General features: G+C 46.3%; 1 protein-coding gene across 2 annotated transcripts in view; it reads left to right on the top strand.

Moving 5' to 3' along the window:
* The first annotated feature begins 4,373 nt into the window (after nucleotides 1-4,373).
* The window catches only part of CGAS (cyclic GMP-AMP synthase), a 41,003-nt gene continuing 23,024 nt past the window's right edge, over nucleotides 4,374-22,352 (top strand). Inside the window, exons 1-3 of one of the 2 annotated variants that reach the window (XM_074946849.1) lie at nucleotides 4,374-5,117; nucleotides 16,955-17,177; nucleotides 20,086-20,340. In XM_074946849.1, the coding sequence (XP_074802950.1) occupies nucleotides 4,458-5,117; nucleotides 16,955-17,177; nucleotides 20,086-20,340 (1,138 nt within the window). In that variant the 5' untranslated portion in view covers nucleotides 4,374-4,457. The remainder of the gene's footprint in view (nucleotides 5,118-16,954; nucleotides 17,178-20,085; nucleotides 20,341-22,352) is intronic. The other variant, XM_074946851.1, reaches the window with a different exon arrangement.

Below are 22,352 nucleotides of genomic sequence, written 5' to 3'. Positions count from 1 at the left end.
TAGTCCAATTTGCTAAAAGAACAAAAGGGGGTTCTATTGGAACTTAACTGCCTCAAATGTATAAAGGGAATGTAAGATGTAAAAAACAGAGCAGTGTGGAAGGGATGTTGAGGAAAAGAAAATGTGTATGTATCTATCTGTGTGTGTGTAAATATGTAAAGTTCTAAGGACCAATTGGTTTAGTTTTTGTTTTAAATAATGCCACTAAAAATCCATTTGACTCTTTAATTCAAAGTTGCAAAATGGAGACCTTTTTGCTAGACACAGATGATTAGTGTTGTTTGGCTTTGGGATTTGGCATTTAACCCTTAAAAGGTAACCCAATGCTTTACAAAATTTAAAATGTTTTTAAGTTGTGGCTGCAGCAGGGCAGTCAAAATCAGGAGAATAGAAAAAAAAATCTGGATTCTTTTTGTTTGTTTGTTTTTGTAACAAAATAGCAGATGAGAGCTGCAGTAAAAATAAATAAATAAGCAATTAAAAAAGACAGTACCCCTCTGAAGCAACAGCAGGGGTGAGGTGCACAAAATAAAAAGAAGCAATGTTAGAAACACTGAGTCTTAAAATGGCTCTGAGTAATCGGACTGTCACTTTGATAAAGGAACATGAAAACTCTGTAAGCACAAAAGAAATAGTTACACCTTATGTAAAAATTAATATGGATAATGTTATAGAAGTTAAACTATGGAAGGAATGTGCATTTGCCCCAGAACATGTGCAGTGCATATTGTGCAGTGTATATTGGGGCAAAAGAAATGCAAACATACCATGCTACCTAATTAAAATGCTATTAGGACTCCAAAGGGAGCCACAATAGGTTGGGGTTTTCTTTTTCAGATTGCTGTGTGTTTTGGAAGCAGAAGTTAAAAGTTATCAAAACTCTGGTGAAAGTTGATTGTGTCCCTTTTAAGATAGAGTCTCTGAGCTGCTGATGGCTTTAAATCCAAAAGCAAGCAGGAAGCATCTGTGAAAATGCAAATTACTTAAATGATAAAGGAAGGAAAGAACTAGCAGCACAAAGGAGCTGCAGATAAAGGACATACCTGGTCAGCAAACAAATTGTCTAAATAAAAGGCATGGGATCACAAGATAACTTTAATAAATTTAATGATAATAAGTACCCCTGTAACAATGTATAGTGTGTATGATTTTTGGAAAAATCCTTTAAGGTCATATGGTAATGATGCTTCTCAGCTATTACCTGTAAATAAACTTAAAGCTTAACACAGCAGAAAAAACATTATAAACTTGGTCTGCTGTATAAGGAAGGAAACTGAGGTATCCCACCTCAAGGATTTAATGACTAAACAGTGGGATAATTTCCCCATAACCCTTAAAAGATAGAAGCCATTGAAATCTGGCCTGCCTATAGAACAAACACAGGAAAATATGGGGGTAATTCCTCTGTTTTGCCTGCAATCAGCAAGGGTATTTGTAAAAGAAATATTTTAAGCAATAATCTGCCACCCCAAAAGGGATAGAAACATGTTCTTTTTATCTTTCAGAAAATCAGGAAAAGCTGATGCCAGCTGAAGAGCAACTCAATACCATGAATCTACTGTCACAATAGAAATTGTGTTTTGTGTTCTATGTTTTGTCTTGTTCCTAGCACTGTTGTGTGTTTAAAAAAAAATACTGCAGACCTGCAGGTAATTAAGAAAAAATTAAGCTCTCCGTCCCAGCTACAGGACAGCCTAATACAAAAACAAAGAAAGAGATCATTGTTTGACACTTATCAATATGAATGGATGCAATACGTTTCCAGTATTGTAAAACCAGACTTGTTAATGGGAGAAATTGTTGTCAGAATTGCACACCAACAGTTCCTGGAGGCAAAGGTATGGAAGGTTAGCCCACTCCCCATATTACACATGGGATCCTTCTGGCTACCCCGGACCTCTCGTTGGAGTCGGTTTTTGAAGTTTTTTTATTGAAGAATTGCCACTTTTAGGTCTGCAATCGAGTGACCAAAGAGATTGAAGTGTTGTCCGACTGGTTTTTGAATGAGAAACTGCTGAATTGGAATTAATTTATAAACTGGATACAATTAACTTAGGCTTGAATAAAGACTGGGAGTGGATGTGTCATTACACAAAGTAAAACTATTTCCCCATGTTTATCCCCATCCCCTCCCCCCCCACTGTTCCTCACACATTCTTGTCAACTGCTGGAAATGGTCCACCTTGATTATCACTACAAAAGGTCGTGTGTCCCCGTTCCCCCCCCCCCCCCCCCCCGGGCTTTCCTGCTGGTAATAGCTCACCTTACCTGATCACTTTTGTTACAGTGTGTATGGTAACACCCATTGTTTCATGTTCTCTGTGTATATAAAATCTCCGCACTGAATTTTCCACTGCATGCATCCGATGAAGTGAGCTGTAGCTCACGAAAGCTTATGCTCAAATAAATTTGTTAGTCTCTGAGGTGCCACAAGTACTCCTTTTCTTTTTGCGGCTGCTACTCTGAAACCTGTCAGCGTTTTCAATGACATTTGTTATTTAAAGAAACCAACAATTAAATAGCACAATGGTATCCATCTGCACAATGATAACAAAGGTAAATGATGAAGTGCCAAGAGTAATAAAAATAACATTTAAAAAAGTAAATAATGTAAAGGTGTGAAACTCCATTTATCATGGATGGCAAGAAAAATACAGTCCAGTTCAGGCAATGAGAAGAGCAGCTAAGACAAATTGGCTATGAGTCTTTATGCAGAGGTATAAAGTGATAAGGGATTCTTTTAAACACTAAAAACATTTCTGAATCAAGTCTCCTGTAGCAGCTCAGCACAACCCACAGGGAAGAGGGGTCTTGTCTAGACCCTTGGATGCACTGTGCCGCTAACAAAACAGCCCTGGGAAATGGGTGTTGAGTGCGTGGAGAAGAAAAGCCCTTCAGCCCCCCAACACCCTATTTTGGCAGTCAGTGCATGTGGCACACGCTGTATGAGGTGACTGTTACTCAGTGGCAGATTAGCCACTGGGCCAATGCGACCATGCCCAGGGGCCTCAGCCAACTGGAGGGCCCTGGAAAAATGGGTGCTCCCGCTCTGCCTTATGCTCCTGCAGGGGAGTGCGGCAAGACCCCGCACCCTGTCCCTGCTCCCTGACAGGAGCACGGGGGGACTGCCGACAGAAGGGGGGAGGGGCCCCCACTTGGTCTGGCCTAGGGCCCCACAAAACAGTAATTGGTCTCAACCCTGGTCTGGACCAGGCTCCTCCCTGATTTGGCCCCTCTCCTGCCTCTACCTGTTTGACCCTCCTGTGCAGTCAGTATCCCCGCTGCACAGGCTTTGTCCCACAGCCAACGCTGATGAGCCGCAGTTTTTAACGTTACACCGCTTGCCCTCCAGGGCAGAGGGGGGGTGAGGGGCTCTGGGGTTGCCAATTTTCTATTTTCAGAAATGCAAACACCCTGGTTCCACCCCTTCTCTGGGGCCCTATTCCCATTCACTCCATCCCCCCTCCCTCCATTGCTCGCTCTCCTCAACCCTTGCTCATTTTCACTGGACTGGGGTAGGGGGCTGGGGTGCGAGGGTTATAGCTGGGGATGTGGGCTCTGGGGTGGGGCCGGAGATGCAGGGTTTGGGGTGTAGGAGGGGGCTCTGGGCTGGGGCCAAGGGGTTTGGAATGCGAAGGGGCTCCAGGCAGGGGCAGGGCGTTGAGGTGTAGGAGGGGTATGGACTCTGGGCTGGGGGTGCAGGCTCTGGGGTGGGGTTGGGGATGAGGGGTTTGTGGTGCAGGAGGGGGCTTAGGGTGCAGGAGTAGGTTCCCGCCTGGGGCAGGGGATTGGGGCATGGGAAGGGTTCAGGGTGTGGGCTCCCGATGGCGCATACCTCAGGCGGCTCCCAGAAAGTGGCCTCCAGGTTGCTGTGGCTCCTAGGCTGAGGCGCAGCCAGGCGGCTTTGTGCGCTGCCCCTGCCTGCCCCCGCAGCTCCCAGTGGCCACGGTTCGCAGCCAATGGGAGCTGCAGAGCGTGTGTGTGTGTGTGTGTGTGAGAGCAGCCCAGAGTCCCCCTGGCCACCCCTAAGCCTAGGAGCCAGAGGGAGATGCCAGCAGCTTTCTGGGAGCCAGGCAGGGACCCTGTCTGCCCTGCTAGGAGAGGCCGACCGGAGGTTTAACTGCCCGGTCAACAATGCTGACTGGAGCCGCCAGAGTTGGCTGACCCGCTGCCTTGGGCTGCGCTGTGCCCTGGCCGCCGGCGTTTACATAACGCCCCTCACAACACCGCGGCTGGCCTCGCTGCTCCTGCGCCCGCCAAAGCCCGGCCGGTTGTGGCGTGGGCGGTGCCGCTGTCCCCAGCAGCCCGCGGCGGGAACAGGGTCGTGCCCCGCGCTGAGTTTCGTTTCTCCAGCGGCGCGCCCCGGCCCCGGAAGGGAACTTGCCTGAGCCTGGGCTCGCGCTTGGCGCCTCAGAGCCCGGAGCTGGGCGGGCGCGGGAGGCGGTGCGCGCTGAGCCATGGGGGACCAGTGCGCCGGGGCCAGGCGAGCGAGAGGCTCGAGAAAGGCAGCGAGTCAGAGCAGAGCTCCTGAGCCCCCTCGGAGCCAGCGCGCCGAGCCCCCTGCCCGGGGCGGGGGGCGAGCTGGGGCAGGGAGCGGGGACGCTCGGCCTCCTGGTGGGCATGCCAAAGCCCCTAACCCCAGAGACGCCCCTCCGCCCATTGACCCGCAGGACGCCACATCTGCCAGATCCCGCGCAGCGAAGGGACCTGCTCTCAGCGAGATGGGATGTGTCCCCAAAGGGAAGGGCTCTGCCCCGGGAGAGGGTATCGCCGTCCCCAGTAAGCAGGGAGCCATCCCCCCTAGGAAGGGCTCTGCCCGCAGAGAGACGGGCGCTGTCCCTAAAACAAAAGCGTCCGCCCCCAGAGAGCCGCCCGCTGTAGCTGCCGCCTGCTGCACAGGGGCAGAGAGCGGCGTCGGTGCCAAGGCAGGTGGAGTGGGAGCCCGGCCGCTCCGGGATGTGCTGAAGACACTGAGCCTGGGCCGGCAGGACACGTCGGAGGCTTCGGAGCGTGTGAACCAGGTCATCCGCGCGCTGCTGTCAGCGATCAGAGCCCGGGAGGGCAGTTTCAGCTCAGTTGAGATTCTGGGCACCGGTAGCTACTACGAGCATGTCAAGGTGAGGAGAAACGGGCAGGGGCTTAAGCACTTCATCTCCAGCGGACACTATTCATGTAGGACCTAGCACAGGGGCGGGCAAACTTTTTGGCTGGAGGGCCATATCTGGGTGGGGAAATTGCATGCAGGGCCATGAATGTAGGGCTGGGGCAGGGGATTGGGTTGTGGGAGGGAGTGCAGAGTGTGTGTTTGGGGGTGCAGTGTGCAGGAAGGGGCTCAGGGCAAGGGCGTGGGGCAGAGGAGGGGTGCAGGGTGTACGAGGGGGCTCAGGGTGCAGGAAGGAGTGCGGGAGGGGGCTCAGGGCAGGGGGTTGGGGGGCAGCAGGGGACTCAGGGCAGGGGGTTGGGGGGCAGGGTGCAGAAGGGGTTTGGGGTGTGGGCTCCGGCCCAGCACTGCTTACCTGGAGTGGCTCCGGGGTTGCAGCGACATGCCCCATTCCTGGCCCCTGGGAACTGCAGGGAGAGGTACCTGCAGGTGAGGGCAGCATGCGGAGCCCTCTGTTCCCCCTCCTCCAGGGGCCCCAGGGACGTGGTGCCGGCTGCTTCTGGGAGTGGCGCGGGGCCTGCAGTGCCAGAGGGCTGGCAATCCTGTGGGTCGGATCCAAAGCCCTGACAGGCCGGGTCCGGCCCATGGGCCCTACTTTGCCCACCCCTGACCTAGCATGACTAGGGCACTTCCAGTTGTGTGCATCCGATGAAGTGAGCTGTAGCTCACGAAAGCTTATGCTCAAATAAATTTGTTAGTCTCTAAGGTGCCACAAGTCCTCCTTTTCTTTTTGCGGATACAGATTAACATGGCTGCTACTCTGAAACCTTCCAGTTGTGATGTGACTCATAATCTTCTGCCACCTCCAGCCTCCCTCCCTGGAACAGATTTTGAGATACTCTTCAGGGTCCTTTTCTGTCCCTGATTCTTACTTAAAATGGTCTCCATTCAAATTGTCCCAGCATGGCACAGCCCTTGCTTCTGCTGCAGTAGCTTCTGAAACTATAGTGGCTCAAGCGCTCTTTGTGCCTTTCAGGTACAGCACATTATCTTACAGGGACACTTTCACTGCACTCTCTTTCCCATAATGGCTAATTATATTCCTTCTAGCTATGCATTTTATATTGAACCATAGATTTGAGTACCCCCAGGTTCCTAGCAGGTTTCATGAAATCTGTTTTGTCTCCCTTTGGGGTTACAGGGATAGTGGGGGCCAGAACCACCCGGGTGGGGCAAGTGGGGCAATTTGCCCCAGGGCAATATACTATACTATAGTATTGCAACTTTTTTTTTATGGAAGGGGCCTGTGAAATTGCTTTACCCCAGGCCTCCTGAATCCTCTGGGCAGCACTCGTGGGGGCTAGTTGGGAGGGAGGGAGATTGATGTTGTAAAAACAGTTTTGTTATAGGGGTGGGGAGGCTTTCCTCCTTAATAAAATTTTCCAGATTTTACAAAAGATATTCAAACTGGTTTACTCTAATTTCTTCAGGAAGTTTGTTGAATTAGTTCCTGTTGATTAAGAGACAGCTCCAGATCTCAGACAGTTTGTGCTCTGCATTAATAGTTCTAGAAGAACACAGTTATCCTGATGGTTCATATAGATGAAGATAATGTAGCTGAGACCTGCTCCATTAGTCCATTTAGACTGGGAGCAAGTGGAAAAACTGGAGCACAGGCTTGATTTGCTCATGGTACCTAAGACACACAAGTAATAGGGGTATTGATCATTGTGGATAGTCTTTATATATGAGAAAGCCTGGGTGGTGGGGACAGGAAGAGTAAACTCTAACATGTCAAGATGGATCCTTCATGGCTGGGGATAACAAGTTTTAATACAGTCTGAGCTGACACTAGTTATCCCTTAATTCTTCCGGCACATACCACAAACAGCCTGTGCGTGTATCCAAATGGTTTAGTCCTGTCTAAATAAAAAGCATGCTCTTACAACATCCAGAGTATGGAGTCTCACTTGTCTTGGGGTGGAGTGAATTTCAGAAGACCATGAGATAAACAGATTACATGGAGGTCAGAGAACATAAGAACAGCCATACTGGGTCAGACCAAAGGTCCATCTAGTCCAGTATCCTGTCTTCCTACAGTGGCCAATGCCAGGTGCCCCAGAGGGAATGAACAGAACAGGTTATAACCAAGTGATCCATCCCCTGTCACCCACTCCCAGCTTCTGGCAAACAGAGGCTAGGGCTACCATCCCTGCCCATCCTGGCTAATAACCATTGATGGACCTATCTCCATGAACTAGTTCTTTTTTGAACCCTGTTATAGTCTTGACCTTCACAACATCCTCGGCAAAGAGTTCCAAGGTTGACTGTGCGTTGTGTGAAGAAATACTTCCTTTTGTTTGTTTTAAATCTGCTGCCTATTGATTTCATTTGGTGACCCCTAGTTCTTGTGTTATGAGAAGTGTTATTTACTCCTTCCTTATTTACTTTCTCCACACCAGTCATGATTTTACAGACCTCTATCATATCCCCCTTTAGTCATCTCTTTTCCAAGCTGAAAAGTCCCAGTCTTATTAATCTCTCCTTATACAGAAGCTGTTCCATACCCCTAATCATTTATGTTGCCCTTTTCTGAACCTTTTCCAATTCCAATATATCTTTTTTGAGACGGAGCGACCACATCTGATCTGCACACAGTATTCAAATTGTGAGCGTACCATGGATTTAGATAGAGGCAATATGATACTATCTGTCTTATCTATCTCTTTCTTAATGATTCCCAACATTCTATTTGCCTTTTTTTTTTTTTTTAACTGCTGCTGCACATTGAGTGGATGTTTTCAGAGAACTATCCCCAATGATTTCAAGATCTCTTTCTTGAATGGTAACAGCCAATTTAGACCCCATAATTTTTTATGTGTATTTGGGATTATGTTTTCCAATGTGCATGAAGGTTCTGAACTTCAGTCTCTTATCTAGCAGCCTAAATTTGGACGCCAGGACCTCTCGCCTATCCTTCCCTATGTCATTGGTACCTACATGTACCATGACCGCTGGCTTCTCCCCAGCACTACACATAAGTCTACCTAGATGTCTTGAGAGAGCCGCAACTTTCACACCAGGCACGCAAATCACCATGCGGTTCTCCCAGTCATCAAAAACCCAGCTATGTTTTTAAATGATCGAATCCCCCATAACTTACCTGTCTCTTCCTAATAACCGGAGTTCCCTCCTCCAGAGAGGTATCCTCAGTGTGAGAGGATACCATATCATCATCTGGAAAGAGGGTCCCAACTTGGGGTGAGGCCTAAAGGTGACTGTCCTGTTGGAAAATTGTACGATAGGTCCTCTCAGAGCCTGAATCTACTCAATTTTTCTAGTCAATGTGATGGCCATAAGGAAGGCAGTTTTCATTGACAAATGATAGAAAAGAGGTGGCCAGGAGTTCAAATGCCCCTTCCCCAAAAAATCAGGCTTGACAGCACCAGATTAAGGGCCCGCAACAAAGAGGATTCCCAAACTGGGAGGAAGCTCCTTAAGGAACTTTGATCCCAGAGGGTTTAAGAAGACTGCATATTCCTGGACTGGAGGGTGATGAGAGGATATTGCCATCAGGTGCACCTGTATTGAGAGGCTGCAGTGTTTTAAGGACAATAGATAGTATCTGCTATGGACTATGTGGCCCATACTGAAAACTTTCTCCATTTGGCTCCGTAGATTAGTCTGGGTGGTGGCTTTCTGCTGTGCAGTAAGATGTTCAGCATTGCACTAGGGCAGTTCAACTCTGTAGATCAGGGGTGTCATAACCATAGGGGTAGCCTAAATTCCTCCTTACCTGTAAGGGGTTAAGAAGCTCAAGTAACCTGGTTGGCACCTGACCAAAGGAACCAATGGGGACAAAAGATACTTTCAAATCTGGGGGGGGAGAAGAGGTTTTGTTTTGGGTTCTTTGTTTTTCTGTGCCGTTCGCTCTTGGGACTAAGAGGGACTGAACATCAATCCACGTTCTCCAGAACTTCCTGAACAAGTCTCTCATATTTCGAACTTGTAAGTAACAGCCAGGCAAGGCGTATTAGTTTACCTTTGTATTCTCAACTTGTGAATTTTCCCTTTCCTAGAGGGAGGTTTATCCCTGTTTTGTTGTAACTTTGAAACTAAGGCTACAGGGGGTTCCTCTGTGCTCTTTGAATTTTCTGCTACTCTGTAAGGTTAACTACCAACCTAAGTTTAAAGAGGTGATTCTTTTACCTTTTTCTCTTTTAATACAATCTTTCTTTTTAAGAACGTGACTGATTTTTCCATTGTTCCAAGACCAAGGGGTTTGGTTCTTTGATCATTTTGTAACCAATTGGTTAGGATGTTATTCTCAAGCCTCCCCAGGAAAGGGGGTATATAGGCTTGGGGGAATACTTTGGTGGAATAGGACTCCAAGTGGTCCTTTCCCTGATGGTTAAATCACTTGGTGGTGGCAGCGATCCCAAGGCAAGAAGGGAATCTGTGCCTTGGGGAAGTTTTAACCTAAGCTTAGGGGGTCTTTCATGTGGGTCCCCACATCTGTACCCCAGAGTTCAGAGTGGGGAAGGAACCCTGACATGGTGGCAGAGTGGTGGGATCATTTTTGAACCAAAAGCACAGCAGGATTTTAAAAGGACTAATTTTTCTTTCCTTTTAACTGCTTGGAAACAGGTTTTTGCTGAGAGCAGTTAAGAGTTTTTTTTCTCTGCCTGAAGGCAGAGGGGTCAAGTTACAGTAGCAAAGGAATTCACAAACTGGGTTGTTTTTTTCTTTCTAACTCTTGGGTATAGCTAGGTTAAACACAAAAAGGCTTGGAGGACAGAAAGTGATGTCCAGAAAAAACTGGAATTAGCCAGATTCAAAGCACAAGAGAAAGAAAAGGAACATAAGAGAATGATTGAATTAAAACAACTCGAGAAAGAAGCTGCTGAAAGAGAAGAGAAAGCCAAAGAGGCTGCCCACAAGAGAGCTATGGAGGAGAAATAAAAAAAGAGAGGAAGCATGCTGAGGAGGAGAGGGAAAAAGAGAGGAAGCATGCACTGGCGTTAGAGATGGCAAGGGCTAAGCAGAATATACCAGACAACCCTAGCAATCCTTCTCCACGTACCTCTTCCCATCCCAGAAAGTTCCCCATCTACAAGGCAGGCGATGATACCGAGGCCTTCTTAGAAAATTTCGAAAGGGCCTGCCTTGGGTACAGCATCTCTACAGATCAGTACATGGTAGAGCTGAGGCCGCAGCTCAGTGGACCCTTAGCTGAGGTAGTGGCTGAAATGCCTAAGGAACACATGAACAGTTATGAACTTTTTAAAAACAAGGCCAGAATCAGAATGGGGCTAACACCCGAGCATGCCTGTCGGCGGTTCAGAACCCAAAGGTGGAAACCAGACTTGTCATTTACCAGACATGCCTACCACATTGTGAAACATTGGGATGCCTGGACATCAGGAGCAAATGTTAAATCTCCAGAAGAGTTGCCCTTCCTAATGCAAATGGAGCAGTTCTTAGAGGGTGTTCCTGAGGAAATATAAAGTACATCTTAGATGGGAAGCCCAAAATTGTAATCGAGGCAGGGGAGATTGGAGTCAAATGGGTGGAGGTGGCAGAAAAGAAAAAAACTAGTAGCAGTTGGAGCGAATATCAGAAGGGGCAACCCGAAACAAATCCCTGTCATTGGGGGCAAGCCAAGGCCCCACCTACATCCCAAGGAAAAACCCAGACAGCTTATTGTCCCACCACACCATTCTCCAGGAACCCACCTCGCCCCAGTGACCAGTCAGCTGGGCGATGTTTTAAATGTAATGAGCTGGGGCATGTGAAGGCCAACTGCCCCAAGAACTCCAATATACTGCAGTTCATTACACCGGAGTCACACCCAAGGTCCTCAGGCCCAGATGCCTCCCAGGTACCCTCAGAGCGAAGGAAAACTGTGAGTGTGGGCAGGAAGAAGGTTACAGCGTGGAGGGACACTGGAGCACAGGTGTCAGCTATCCACCAATTCTTAGTGGACCCCAAATTCATCAACCCAGAGGCCCAAGTGGTGATTCAACCATTCATGTCAAAATCTTTAAACTTACCTACAGCTGAGTTGCCTGTCCAGTACATGGGCTGGTCAAGAATGTGGACTTTTGCAGTCTATGATGTTTATCCCATTCCCATGCTGCAGGGGGAAGATTTGGCCAACCATGTGAAGCTAGCCAAGAGGGTGGGAATGGTCACCCGCAGCCAGACTAAGCAAGCTTTCACACCTCTCCCTGTTCCTGAGCCTTCCACCAGGGCCCCATCTGTGTTACCAGAGACCCAGACAGAGGTGATGGAACCCGATCCCCTGCCAACGACTGCAACAGCCATAGTGGATCCAGTCCCAGAGACCCAGCCAAAGCCAGTCCCAGAAGCAGAACTGGCAAAGCAAGCAGCACCAGAACCAGTGCCAGCATTGAGTCCAGCGCTGGCAAACCCATCTACAACTTCAACACCAGAGGACACCACCGAGCCTGCACTGGCAGCAGCACCAGATAACCCTACACAAGAGACTCAGCCAGAGCCTGAAATACCACACAGTGCACCAGTGGAGAGCGGTTCACAGTCAACGGAAACAGCCCCATCACTTGCATCGCTTCCAGAGGGACTGAGCCCAGGTCCACAATCCAGTGAGGAACTGATGTCTCCAGAATCAAGGGAACAGTTCCAGGCTGAACAGGAAGCAGATGAAAGCCTCCAGGGAGCTTGGACGGCAGCACGGAGCAACCCACTCTCTCTCAGCTCTTCTAATTGATCCTGGTTTGTTGTAGAAAGAGGACTTTTATACAAGGAAACTCTTTCTGGTGGGCACCAGGAAGACTGGCATCCTCAGAGACAATTGGTAGTTCCACCTAAGTACCAGGAAAAGCTCTTGAGCTTAGCCCACGATCATCCTAGTGGCCATGCTGGGGTGAGCAGGACCAAAGACCGTTTGGGGAGGTCATTCCACTGGGAGGGAATGGGCAAGGATGTTTCTACCTATGTCCCGTCTTGTGGGGTGTGCCAAAGGGTGGGAAAACCCCAAGACCAGGTCAAAGCCCCTCTCCAGCCACTCCCCATCATTGAGGTCCCATTTCAGCGAGTAGCTGTGGATATTCTGGGTCCTTTCCCAAAGAAGACACCCAGAGGAAAGCAGTACATACTGACTTTCACGGATTTTGCTACCCGAGGGCTGGAAGCAGTAGCTCTAAAGAACACCAGGGCTAAAAGTGTGTGCCAGGAACTAACAGACATTTTTGCCAGGGTAGGTTGGCCCTCCGACATCCTTATGGATTCGGGAACTAATTTCCTGGCAGGGACCATGAAAAGCCTGTGGGAAGTTCATGAGGTGAACCATTTGGTTGTCATCCCTTACCACCATCAAACAAATGGCCTGGTGGAGAAGTTTAATGGAACTTTGGGAGCCATGATAAGTAAATTTGTAAATGAGTACTCCAATGATTGGGACCTAGTGTTACAGCAGTTGCTCTTTGCCTGCAGGGCTGTACCACATCCCAATTTAGGGTTTTCACCATTTGAACTTGTGTAAGGCCGCAAGGTTAAGGGGTCATTACAGTTGGTGAAGCAGCAGTGGGAGGGTTTTACGCCTTCTCCAGGAACTAACATTCTGGACTTTGTAACCAACCAACAAAACACCCTCCGAACCTCTTTAGGCCTTGCTAAAGAAAACCTAGAAGATGCTCAGGAAGAGCAAAAGGCCTGGTATGATAAACATGCCAGAGAGCTGTCCTTTAAAGTAGGCGACCAGGTCATGGTCTTGAAGGCGCTTCAGGCCCGTAAGATGGAAGCATCATGGGAAGGGCCATTTACGGTCCAAGAGCACCTGGGAGCTGTCAACTATCTCCTAGCATCCCCCACCTCAACCCTTGAGTGTACCATGTTAATTCTCTAAAACCCTTCTATTCCAGAGAATTGAAGGTTTGTCAGTTTACAGCCCACGGAGGAGATGACACTGAGTGGCCTGAGGGTGTCTACTACGAAGGGAAAAGTGACGGGGCGTGGAAGAGGTAAACCTCTCACTGACCCTCGGACGCATGCAGCGCCAGCAAATCAAGGAGCTGTGAACTAGCTTCACGCCGATGTTCTCAGCCACCCCAGGATGGACGCAATGGGCCTACTACTCCATTGACGCAGGTAATGCTCGCCCAAGTAGAGCCCAGACTTACCAGGTGGCACCTAAAGCCAAAGCTGCTATAGAACAGGAGATCCAGGACATGCTACAGATGGTGTAATCAGCCCCTCTAACAGTGCATGGGCATCTCAAGTACTTCTAGTCCCCAAACCGGATGGGGAAATACGCTTTTGCGTGGACTACCGTAAGCTAAATGCTGTAACTCGCCCAGACAACTAGCTAATGCCACGCACAGATGAGCTATTGGAGAAACTGGGATGTGTCCAGTTCATCTCTACCTTAGACTTAACCAAGGGGTACTGGCAAGTACCGCTAGATGAATCCGCCAAGGAAGGATCAGCCTTCATCACCCATGTAGGGCTGTATGAATTTAATGTGCTCCCTTTTGGGCTGCGAAATGCACCTGCCACCTTCCAGAAACTTCTAGATAGTCTCCTAGCGGGATTGGGAGAATCTGCAGTCGCCTATCTGGACGATGTGGCCATATTTTCTGATTCATGTGAAGAACACCTGGAGCATGTCCAGAAAGTCTTTGAGAGCATAGGAGAGGCAGGGCTATCTGTTAAGGCTAAAAAGTGTCAAATTGGCCTAAACAGAGTAACTTACTTTGGACACCAGGTGGGTCAAGGAACTATCAATCCCCTACAGGCCAAAGTGAATGCTATCCAAAAGTGGCCTGTCCCAAAGTCAAAGAAACAGGTCCAATCCTTCTTAGGCTTGGCCAGGTATTACAGACGATTTGTACCGCAATACAGCCAAATCACCGCCCCACTGACAGACCTAAGCAGAAAGAACCAGTCAAATGCAGTTCAGTGGACTGAGGAGTGTCAGAAGGCCTTTAACCAGCTTAAAGCGACACTTATGTCTGACCCTGTGGTAAGGGCCCCAGACTTTGACAAACCGTTCCTAGTAACCGCAGATGCATCCGAGCGAGGTGTGGGAGCAGTTTTAATGCAGGAAGGACCGGATCAAGAATTCCACCCCGTCATGTTTCTCAGCAAGAAACTGTCTGAGAGGGAAAGCCACTGGTCAATCAGCGAAAAGAAATGCTACGCTATTGTGTACGCGCTGGAAAAGCTACGCCCATACCTTGGAGGACGGCGTTTCCAACTACAAACTGACCATGCTGCGCTGAAGTGGCTTCACACTGTCCAGGACAATAACAAAAAACTTCTTCGGTGGAGTTAAGCTCTCCAAGATTTTGATTTTGAAAAACAACATATTCCAGGGACTTCTAACAAAGTAGCTGATGCACTCTCCCGTGAAAGTTTCCCAGAATCAACTGGTTAAATTGTTCTTGAAATGTGGGACATAGTGTTAGTTTTTATATAATCAGTAGTATGTCTAGAGGTGCATGGGTCTTATCAACTCTGTTTTCTCCTAGAGCTCCAGGAAGAAATCACAGCCAGTGTGGTACCGGCTGTCCGACACCATCTGTGATTTGTGGGGTGTGTCATAACCATAGGTGTAGCCTAAATTCCTCCTTACCTGTAAGAGGTTAAGAATCTCAAGGTTGGCACCTGACCAAAGCAACCAATGGGGATAAAAGATACTTTCAAATCTGGTTGCGGGGGGGGAGGGAAGAGATTTTGTTTGGGGTTCTTTGTTTTCCTGTGCCGTTCGCTCCTGGGACTAAGAGGGACCGGACATCAATCCATGTTCTCCAAATCTTTCTGAACAAGTCTCTCATATTTCAAACTTGTAAGTAACAGCCAGGCAAGGCGTATTAGTTTACCTTTGTTTTTTCAACTTGTGAATTTTCCCTTTGCTAGAGGGAGGTTTATTCCTGTTTTGTTGTAACTTTGAAACTAAGGCTAGAGGGGGTTCCTCTGTACTCTTTGAATTTTCTGCTGCTCTGTAAGGTTAACTACCAACCGACGTTTACAGAGGTGATTCGTTTACCTTTTTCTCTTTTAATAAAATCCTTCTTTTTAAGAACGTGACTGATTTTTCCATTGTTCCAAGACCCAGGGGTTTGGTTCTTTGATCATTTTGTAACCAATTGGTTAGGATATTATTCACAAGCCTCCCCAGGAAGTGAGTATATAGGCTTGGGGGAATAGGACTCCAAGTGATCCTTTCCCTGATAGTTTGTTAAATCACTTGGTGGTGGCAGCGATCCCAAGGCAAGAAGGGAATCTGTGCCTTGGGGAAGTTTTAACCTAAGTTGGTAAGAATAAGCTTAGGGGGTCTTTCATGTGGGTCCCCACATCTGTACCCCAGAGTGGGGAAGGAACCCTGACAAGGGGGTCTCAAACTCAAATTTACCTTAGGGCCAGTGCCAGTCCTCAAATCCTCCCAGCAGGCCAATTATGTCACTCATGCTGCCCAGAACCCACTCCCCAAAGCTCCGCCCTCTCCAATCTCTGCCCCCCTATCTGCCTAAGGCTTTGGGAGGGAGTTTGGGTGAGGGAGGAGGTCTGGGTTAAGGGATTGGGGTGCAGGCTCTGGGAGGGAGTTTGGGTAGGGGAGGAGGTCTGGGGTGCAGGCTCCTGGATGGAGTTTGCGTGCTGGGTGCAGGCTCTGGGCTGGGGCAGAGGGTGAGGGTGCACGAGGAGGGGGTAGGGTTGCAGGCTCTGGGAGGGAGTTTGGGGGCAGGAGAGGGTGTATGGGAAGGGGAATGGGGTGCAAGCTCTAGGAGGGAGTTTGGGGCAGAAGGGTGTGGGGAGGGGGTGCAGGCTCTGGCAGGGAGTTTGGGGGTGGGAGGGGGTATATAGGGAGGAGATTGGGGGTGCAGCACTTACCTGGGGCTCCAAGGCGGCGTGGGCTGGGGGGCCTCCACGCGCTGCTGCCCCCCAGGCACAGCCCTCACAGCTTCCCATTGGTCGCAGGGGTGCTCGGGATGGGGGCAGCACATGGAGGCACAGCTCCGCCCCACGCCGGGGCCGACAGACACATGCAGCGAGCAGTGCAGAAAGCCGCTCAACTCTGCTGCACTGCCGGTGGCTGGCGCATGGGCCATTGTAAATAGACCGGGGGACGCGCGGGAGCAGCAGGCAGGGCTAAGGGAGAGACCTGGCCCCAAAATTCCTGGAGCCCTGCGAGCCACATTGGGGAGGTTCTCGGGCTACAGATGGCCCACGGGCCGGGAGTTTGAGACCCCTGCTGTAGATGTTATCAGAATTCAAGAAGAATGTTGATATATTGAAGAGGTTTCAGAGGAGAACCATGGGAATGATTAAAAGGATTAGAAGAACATGCCTCAGCAATTGAGCTTGATGGATCTATTTATCTTAACAAAGCAAAGGTTTAGGGGTGACTTGATTACAGCCTGTAAGTACCTATGTGAGGAACAATTACTACTAACTTCAATAAGAGGGAGGGAGAATTGAGCAGCATAATGTGGGTCTGTCTCTTCTTGCTGCACTTAGGCCTTTTATATCGATGTTGTGTAAGTTGTTCCAGTTTCACTTTATGAAATGTGTTGCTTACCCCACTCTTTAACAGAATGATTAAATCACTTCTAATCTACAGCCATCCAAAAATAAAACTTCCAGTAAGAGTTGATAAGAGTATCTGCCTGACAGGGTTGTATTGTCTTTCTCCTGTTGAGGGTTCCCTGGTCTTAATTTACTGCAAATTACCATACATTTGTTCCCCTCATCACTGCACATGGAAGTGGATGGGAGAATAAAGTTCATAGAGGTATTTATAATGGAAATGCAGGCTAAAACTTTACTTGTAATAACAAAACTCAGTAAGCATTGTATTTCTATGATTCACAGATTTCTGCACCAAATGAGTTCGATATCATGTTTACAATGCCAGCTCCTAGAGTTGAACTGGAACAATGTGATGGCTCTGGTGCCTTTTATTATGTGAGACTTAAAAGAAATCCTCAAGGAAACGATCTGGACAAATTTATACAGGAAGATGGAACATTAGCAGCCTGTAAGATGCTTTTTGCCCTGAGGAACATTATTAAAGAAATTGTAAAGAGCATGACAAGTAAGTATTCAGTGGATAATATTTTCACTTACAGGTATTACTGTTCACATTAATCTCTGTACATATAAATCACTGTAAGTAGTGTTGTACATACAACTTATGTTCCTGTCAGCAGTGCCTTCATAGATGTGTGCACAAAATGCTAGAAAAACCTATACATATCTGAGCTTTTTCTTGTTGCAAGAGCAACAAGAGAAGAGCAACCACAGACATACAGGGCCTGATTCACTCCACAGAGTGTGGAGTGGAAGGGTTCTGTCTGACTCCATTCTTATGCAGCAAGCTGTTTTTGCAACTTGAAATGAAGGACATTCAGGGTATGGTCTAAAGCCGTGTATACACCTGCCACCTGACTCATTCAACATGACCTTGTGCAAAGGTCTTGGTGTTGAGCCTCCAGCAAAAGAGACTAAAAGGTAGCTATATATTTTTCCCTTCATTTTTGCTGTTCCTCCCGAGCTTCAAAAGTTTAATAAGAATTTTTAACTAATGCTTCTGTGGCAGACCACTCATTCCTTATCTTGTCTCAGTGAAATAGTTCTTTTTAAAAGTATGTTGTCCTAACCAGCTGCACAAAAAATTGTATTAACTCAAGAAGACTTTCTTTAGAATATTCTTTGTATAGTACAACTCCTCAATAGAGTCTGCTTAAAGAGCTCTGGAAATGTGGAGACTTAAAAATAAGTGTTTCAGATCTAATATTTCCCTCAAATACAGTCAGTCTCTTAGGGATAAAACAAATTAGAGTTTAATTCAGGCCAGTCACATTATGAAAACAACAGATGGCTTAAACAAGTTTGCAGAAGTATTTGAAAAAATCCTTATCCCATATACTGACTCAATTTCTTCTGCTTTATACCAAGTGTTCTTACATTTTTACTGGAAGTAAGCTTTCTGTAGTTTCTAAACTTATCCCGTCCCTCTTAAAACAAAGCAGTTTTTTCTTCCAGCAAGGTGCTAGAAACATTCAAACTTATAAGTTTGTAAAATAACTCCAGAGACTGATTGTTGTAGCGCTGAAATGACGGATATGGTTTTTGACGTTTGAGTTTCTTTTACGTCAGCATTAAACTGTTCAAATAACCTTGTCCCTAATGGACCAGGTCAGTGAATGTGGATCTTGTGAAAAATTCAGTGTCTTGCTTTTCAGTGTAGTATTTTTTGCTCAAGAATATGGTGCTATAATCAGGGGTGATACTCACATGGAAAAGAGGGGTGAATCTATGTTGAATTATGGTGTGTAGACCAAGATATAAAGTAAGCACTATACATAATGGAATGCCCATTGATGTCAGCAGGGGGGGTATACAGAAATTAGGGAAGAATATGATTTTAATTCATTAAATGTTTTATTTGTGTAAACCCTTGTGGTTTAGAGAGCTTGGCCCCTTTAAATCTTTTTCCTATTGGGGAGGGGGAGCAGTGAGAGAAAGGAGGGAAACTTGGGGGTGTGGCTCTGGAGCCCAGGTTGAGAAGGGCTGCAGCTGGGAGGCCCTGGACAAAGTGAAGGGGAGAGAACCTGCCTGAAGCCTGGGAAGTACAGGGTGGCCTATCGGGGACACCCCAGGACAGGAGCCAGGAGGAGCACTGTGCCAGGGAGGAATTGCCCAAGAAGGACAGGCTGGAACTGGACCCAGTATCACTGCTGCCCAGGGCTGCATGGGGCTGTGAGTACTGGGGCTTGTGACTCTGCATTGGGAATAAGGAGGGAGGCTGCTAGTTAGTTAAGTGGGGAGGTTGTTGCTCTGTGTGGCTTTGCAGGGAGCGGCAGAAGAGGGTACCGGAGGGGTTTGTTGGGGAAAGTTCACTGGCACCGAAGACGACCAGGAGCACCCAAGAGTCACCATTGAACTGGAACTCTGCTCAGGACTCCTGAACTCTGTGTGCAGACACATTCCTCAGTGTCTGCCCTTTCAGATTGTGCTACCACTGGGCCTGTGGGGCCTTGGTTTGGATGCAACCCTGTTCTACTGCTCCCCCTACATTTCCCCGTGTTGTTTTTCTCCTCTCATCCCTCTGTAAATAAATATCTCCCTTTGTTATATCCATTGTACTTTTCCTGTGGGGGTGTGTGTGTTCACTCTGGGGGGTTTGGAACAGGTGCCCCTGGGGTGGAAGGAATTGTCCTGCTGCATTCCTGCGTGCGCCGTCTCTTGGCCAGAGCTGCCTGCAGAGAAGACTCCATCTTGGCCACGAGGGCACTAAAGTTAAATTTGACAATTTATTTCAAAAACAAATGTAACACTAACAATATACTCTAAGTGAGAAAATACAGTCCCCTTTAGCTAACAGGTATGTGTGTTGAAAATTGTGAACATAACTAACATTTACAATATTAAATATAAAAATACATTGAGTTCTATGGGTCTAATGTATTCATACAAAAATATTCCTAAACACCACAAGAACATTCCACTTTTAGAATCAGTACTCACTGCAAATACAAGATCTCTCCAAAACACCTTAATTTCAGTTATATTAGAAAGGCACTTTCTTTTCATTACATGGTAGCATATTAATGCAGCTAGTCAAATACTGAAATCTTATGTTAAAATTTTACATAAGCTACTTACAAAAATGGCTTGGTTATTTGTTCTCGATGGGGGAAACCTGTAATTATTTGTCCCTCATGGAGTTCTAAGTAGTTTCATGCATCTTCCTTTGTTTACTTGGTCAATTTTCTGCACATACCTTAAAAAAAAAAAAAGAACTATTTGCATTATACAAACTGATTTAAAAATACTTAGTCTCTTCATATATTCTCTAATAGTCAATTACTGAAGCTTTGTATATGACATGATTTAGCTGCAAATTCTAGTTAAATAAAACAAAAAACATTCAAAAATGGTTTCCTCCAATATTAAAAAGTTAAGGTTATTAAAGAAAAGTTGTTACTTTTTTTTAATAGGAACGGAAATGAAAGTGACTGTGGATAAAAAAAAGGCTGGAAGCCCTGCAATAACACTTCGCATTGGGAATCCTCCAATGGAGATATCAGTGGATATAATCCTGGCTTTGGAAGTTCGGAGTCAGAGCTGGCCTGCCAGTACACAGGATGGCCTAAAAATTGAAAAATGGCTAGGAAGGAAAGTCAAACAAGAATATAAATGGAAGCCAATATACCTAGTACCCAAACATGCCAAGGATGGAAGAGTGCTAAAAGGTATTGTTTTTATTTTGAATACAAACTAACTTTTTTTTTTAAAAATGTGAGAGGGGTCTTCTGCTCAATTAGTAATTACCCAACTGTTATACGGGGAAACTACGTATTACTTTTTGTTTGTCAGCAGGGCATGCAGTATTCTCCTCTTAACAGAGGGGTAGCCGTGTTAGTCTGTATCCACAAAAACAATGAGGAGTCCGGTGGCACCTTAAAGACTAACAGAGTTATTTGCGCATAAGCTCTCGTGGGTAAAAAACCCACTTCTTCAGATGACTGAAGTGAGAATTATAGATACAGGCATAAATATATATAGGCACATGAAGAGAAGGGAGTTACCTTACAAGTGGAGAACCAGTGTTGTAAACCAATACATAAAAGGATAAATGGATACAAATCAGACATCAGGAATGGGAATATACAAAAGCCAGTAGGAGAACACTTCAATCTCCCTGGACATTCAGTAACAGATTTAAAAGTAGCCATCCTTCAACAAAAAAACTTCAGTAACAGACTTCAAAGAGAAACTGCAGAGCTACAATTCATTTGCAAACTTAACACCATCAATTTGGGCTTAAATAGGGATTGGGAGTGGCTGGCTCACCACAAAAGCAATTTTCCCTCTCTTGGTATTGATACCTCCTCATCAATTATTGGGAGTAGATCACACCCACCCTGACTGAATTGGCCTTCAACATTGGTTCTCCACTTGTAAGGTAACTCCCTTCTCTTCATGCGCCAATATATATTTATGCCTGTGTTCATAATTTTCACTCCAGTCATCTGAAGAAGTGAGTTTTTTACCCATGAAACCTTATGCCCAAATAAATGTTAGTCTTTAAGGTGCCACCGGACTCCTTGTTATTCTTCTCTTAGTCTGTCTTGTCCGTGGCTACATCTGGATCAGAGCCATCATCTAAGAAAACCCTATCTTTGAGTTATTAAACTTGTGCTATTATTTGTATCGTGGAGGCTCTGTACAAAGACCGTTCCTACCCTGAAGCTCTTACATCAACGTGTCTGACACTGAAGTAATTTGAGATAGACCCTCCCATATTGGAACATTGTGGTACTTACCAACCATGGCCATGAAGAGGTATTTTTGCCACCTTTTTCGATTATACAATAGAAACCTATTGAGAATGAAAGAAAGTATGCTTTTGCACAAATAGAACATCAAAATGAGTTTCTGTATGTGAAGTTGAGTGATTTAGTCTACACAAAAATACATCTAAAACCTCAATGTTTTGCATTGTCAGGGCAATTTACTAGATTTCCCTATCAAGTTCAGGTCTTCATAAGTGCACCATTACCATTATTTTTATTTAACTTGGCTGTCACAATCATGATCTGTGGCAGTAGAGTACATCTTGGGGGAAACTAACATTTTTTCTACTATATTTCAGCAAAAGAAAGTGTTATGCTAAAGAAAGGCTTTGCTACAGAATTTTTTTTTTAAAAAGCTCAGTACAGATTTCACCTAATGCTATTTGAGAGTAGTATTACCTTGTCATGTTGATCGCCTGTAATAGGAAAATTAAATTTAAAACAGTGACTATGTGCTTCATGGGGCAGAAAGCTGATCGATAACTGGGTGGGAAGCATATAGCCATGTGTTGGTGCTATAAAAATAATGTGGCTTAAGCCTATTTAATTCTTCATGGGTGTTAATTTACTCAAACTGAATGCCTTGCCTTGGGTGGATAACAGGGTACTATTGCGAGAGTAACAGAGGCGTACTCCTAAAACAAGGTCATGTCAGAATCAATAAACAGTAGAAGAAGTCTTAAAAATAAAGTTATGCCAAACACTACCGCAATTGGCTTATCCCAAAACAAAAAATTGTTTTCAGATTGAAAGTACATTTCAAGTAATTTTAAAGATGGAAGACTTCTTGGGGTGTTGTAATTATCCCAAAACCATGCATTGTAAACCCAGGAAATTAAGAGTTAAATTTACACTTCAAGAAAATCCAAACATATTTAGGTATGGAAATGCAGTTAAGGTATCCAGAC

Source organism: Natator depressus, chromosome 3, assembly GCF_965152275.1.
Source record: "Natator depressus isolate rNatDep1 chromosome 3, rNatDep2.hap1, whole genome shotgun sequence".
NCBI lineage: Eukaryota > Metazoa > Chordata > Testudines > Cheloniidae > Natator > Natator depressus.
The sequence above is the reverse complement of the archived record's forward strand: the minus strand, read 5'-3'. Positions and strand labels throughout refer to the sequence as shown.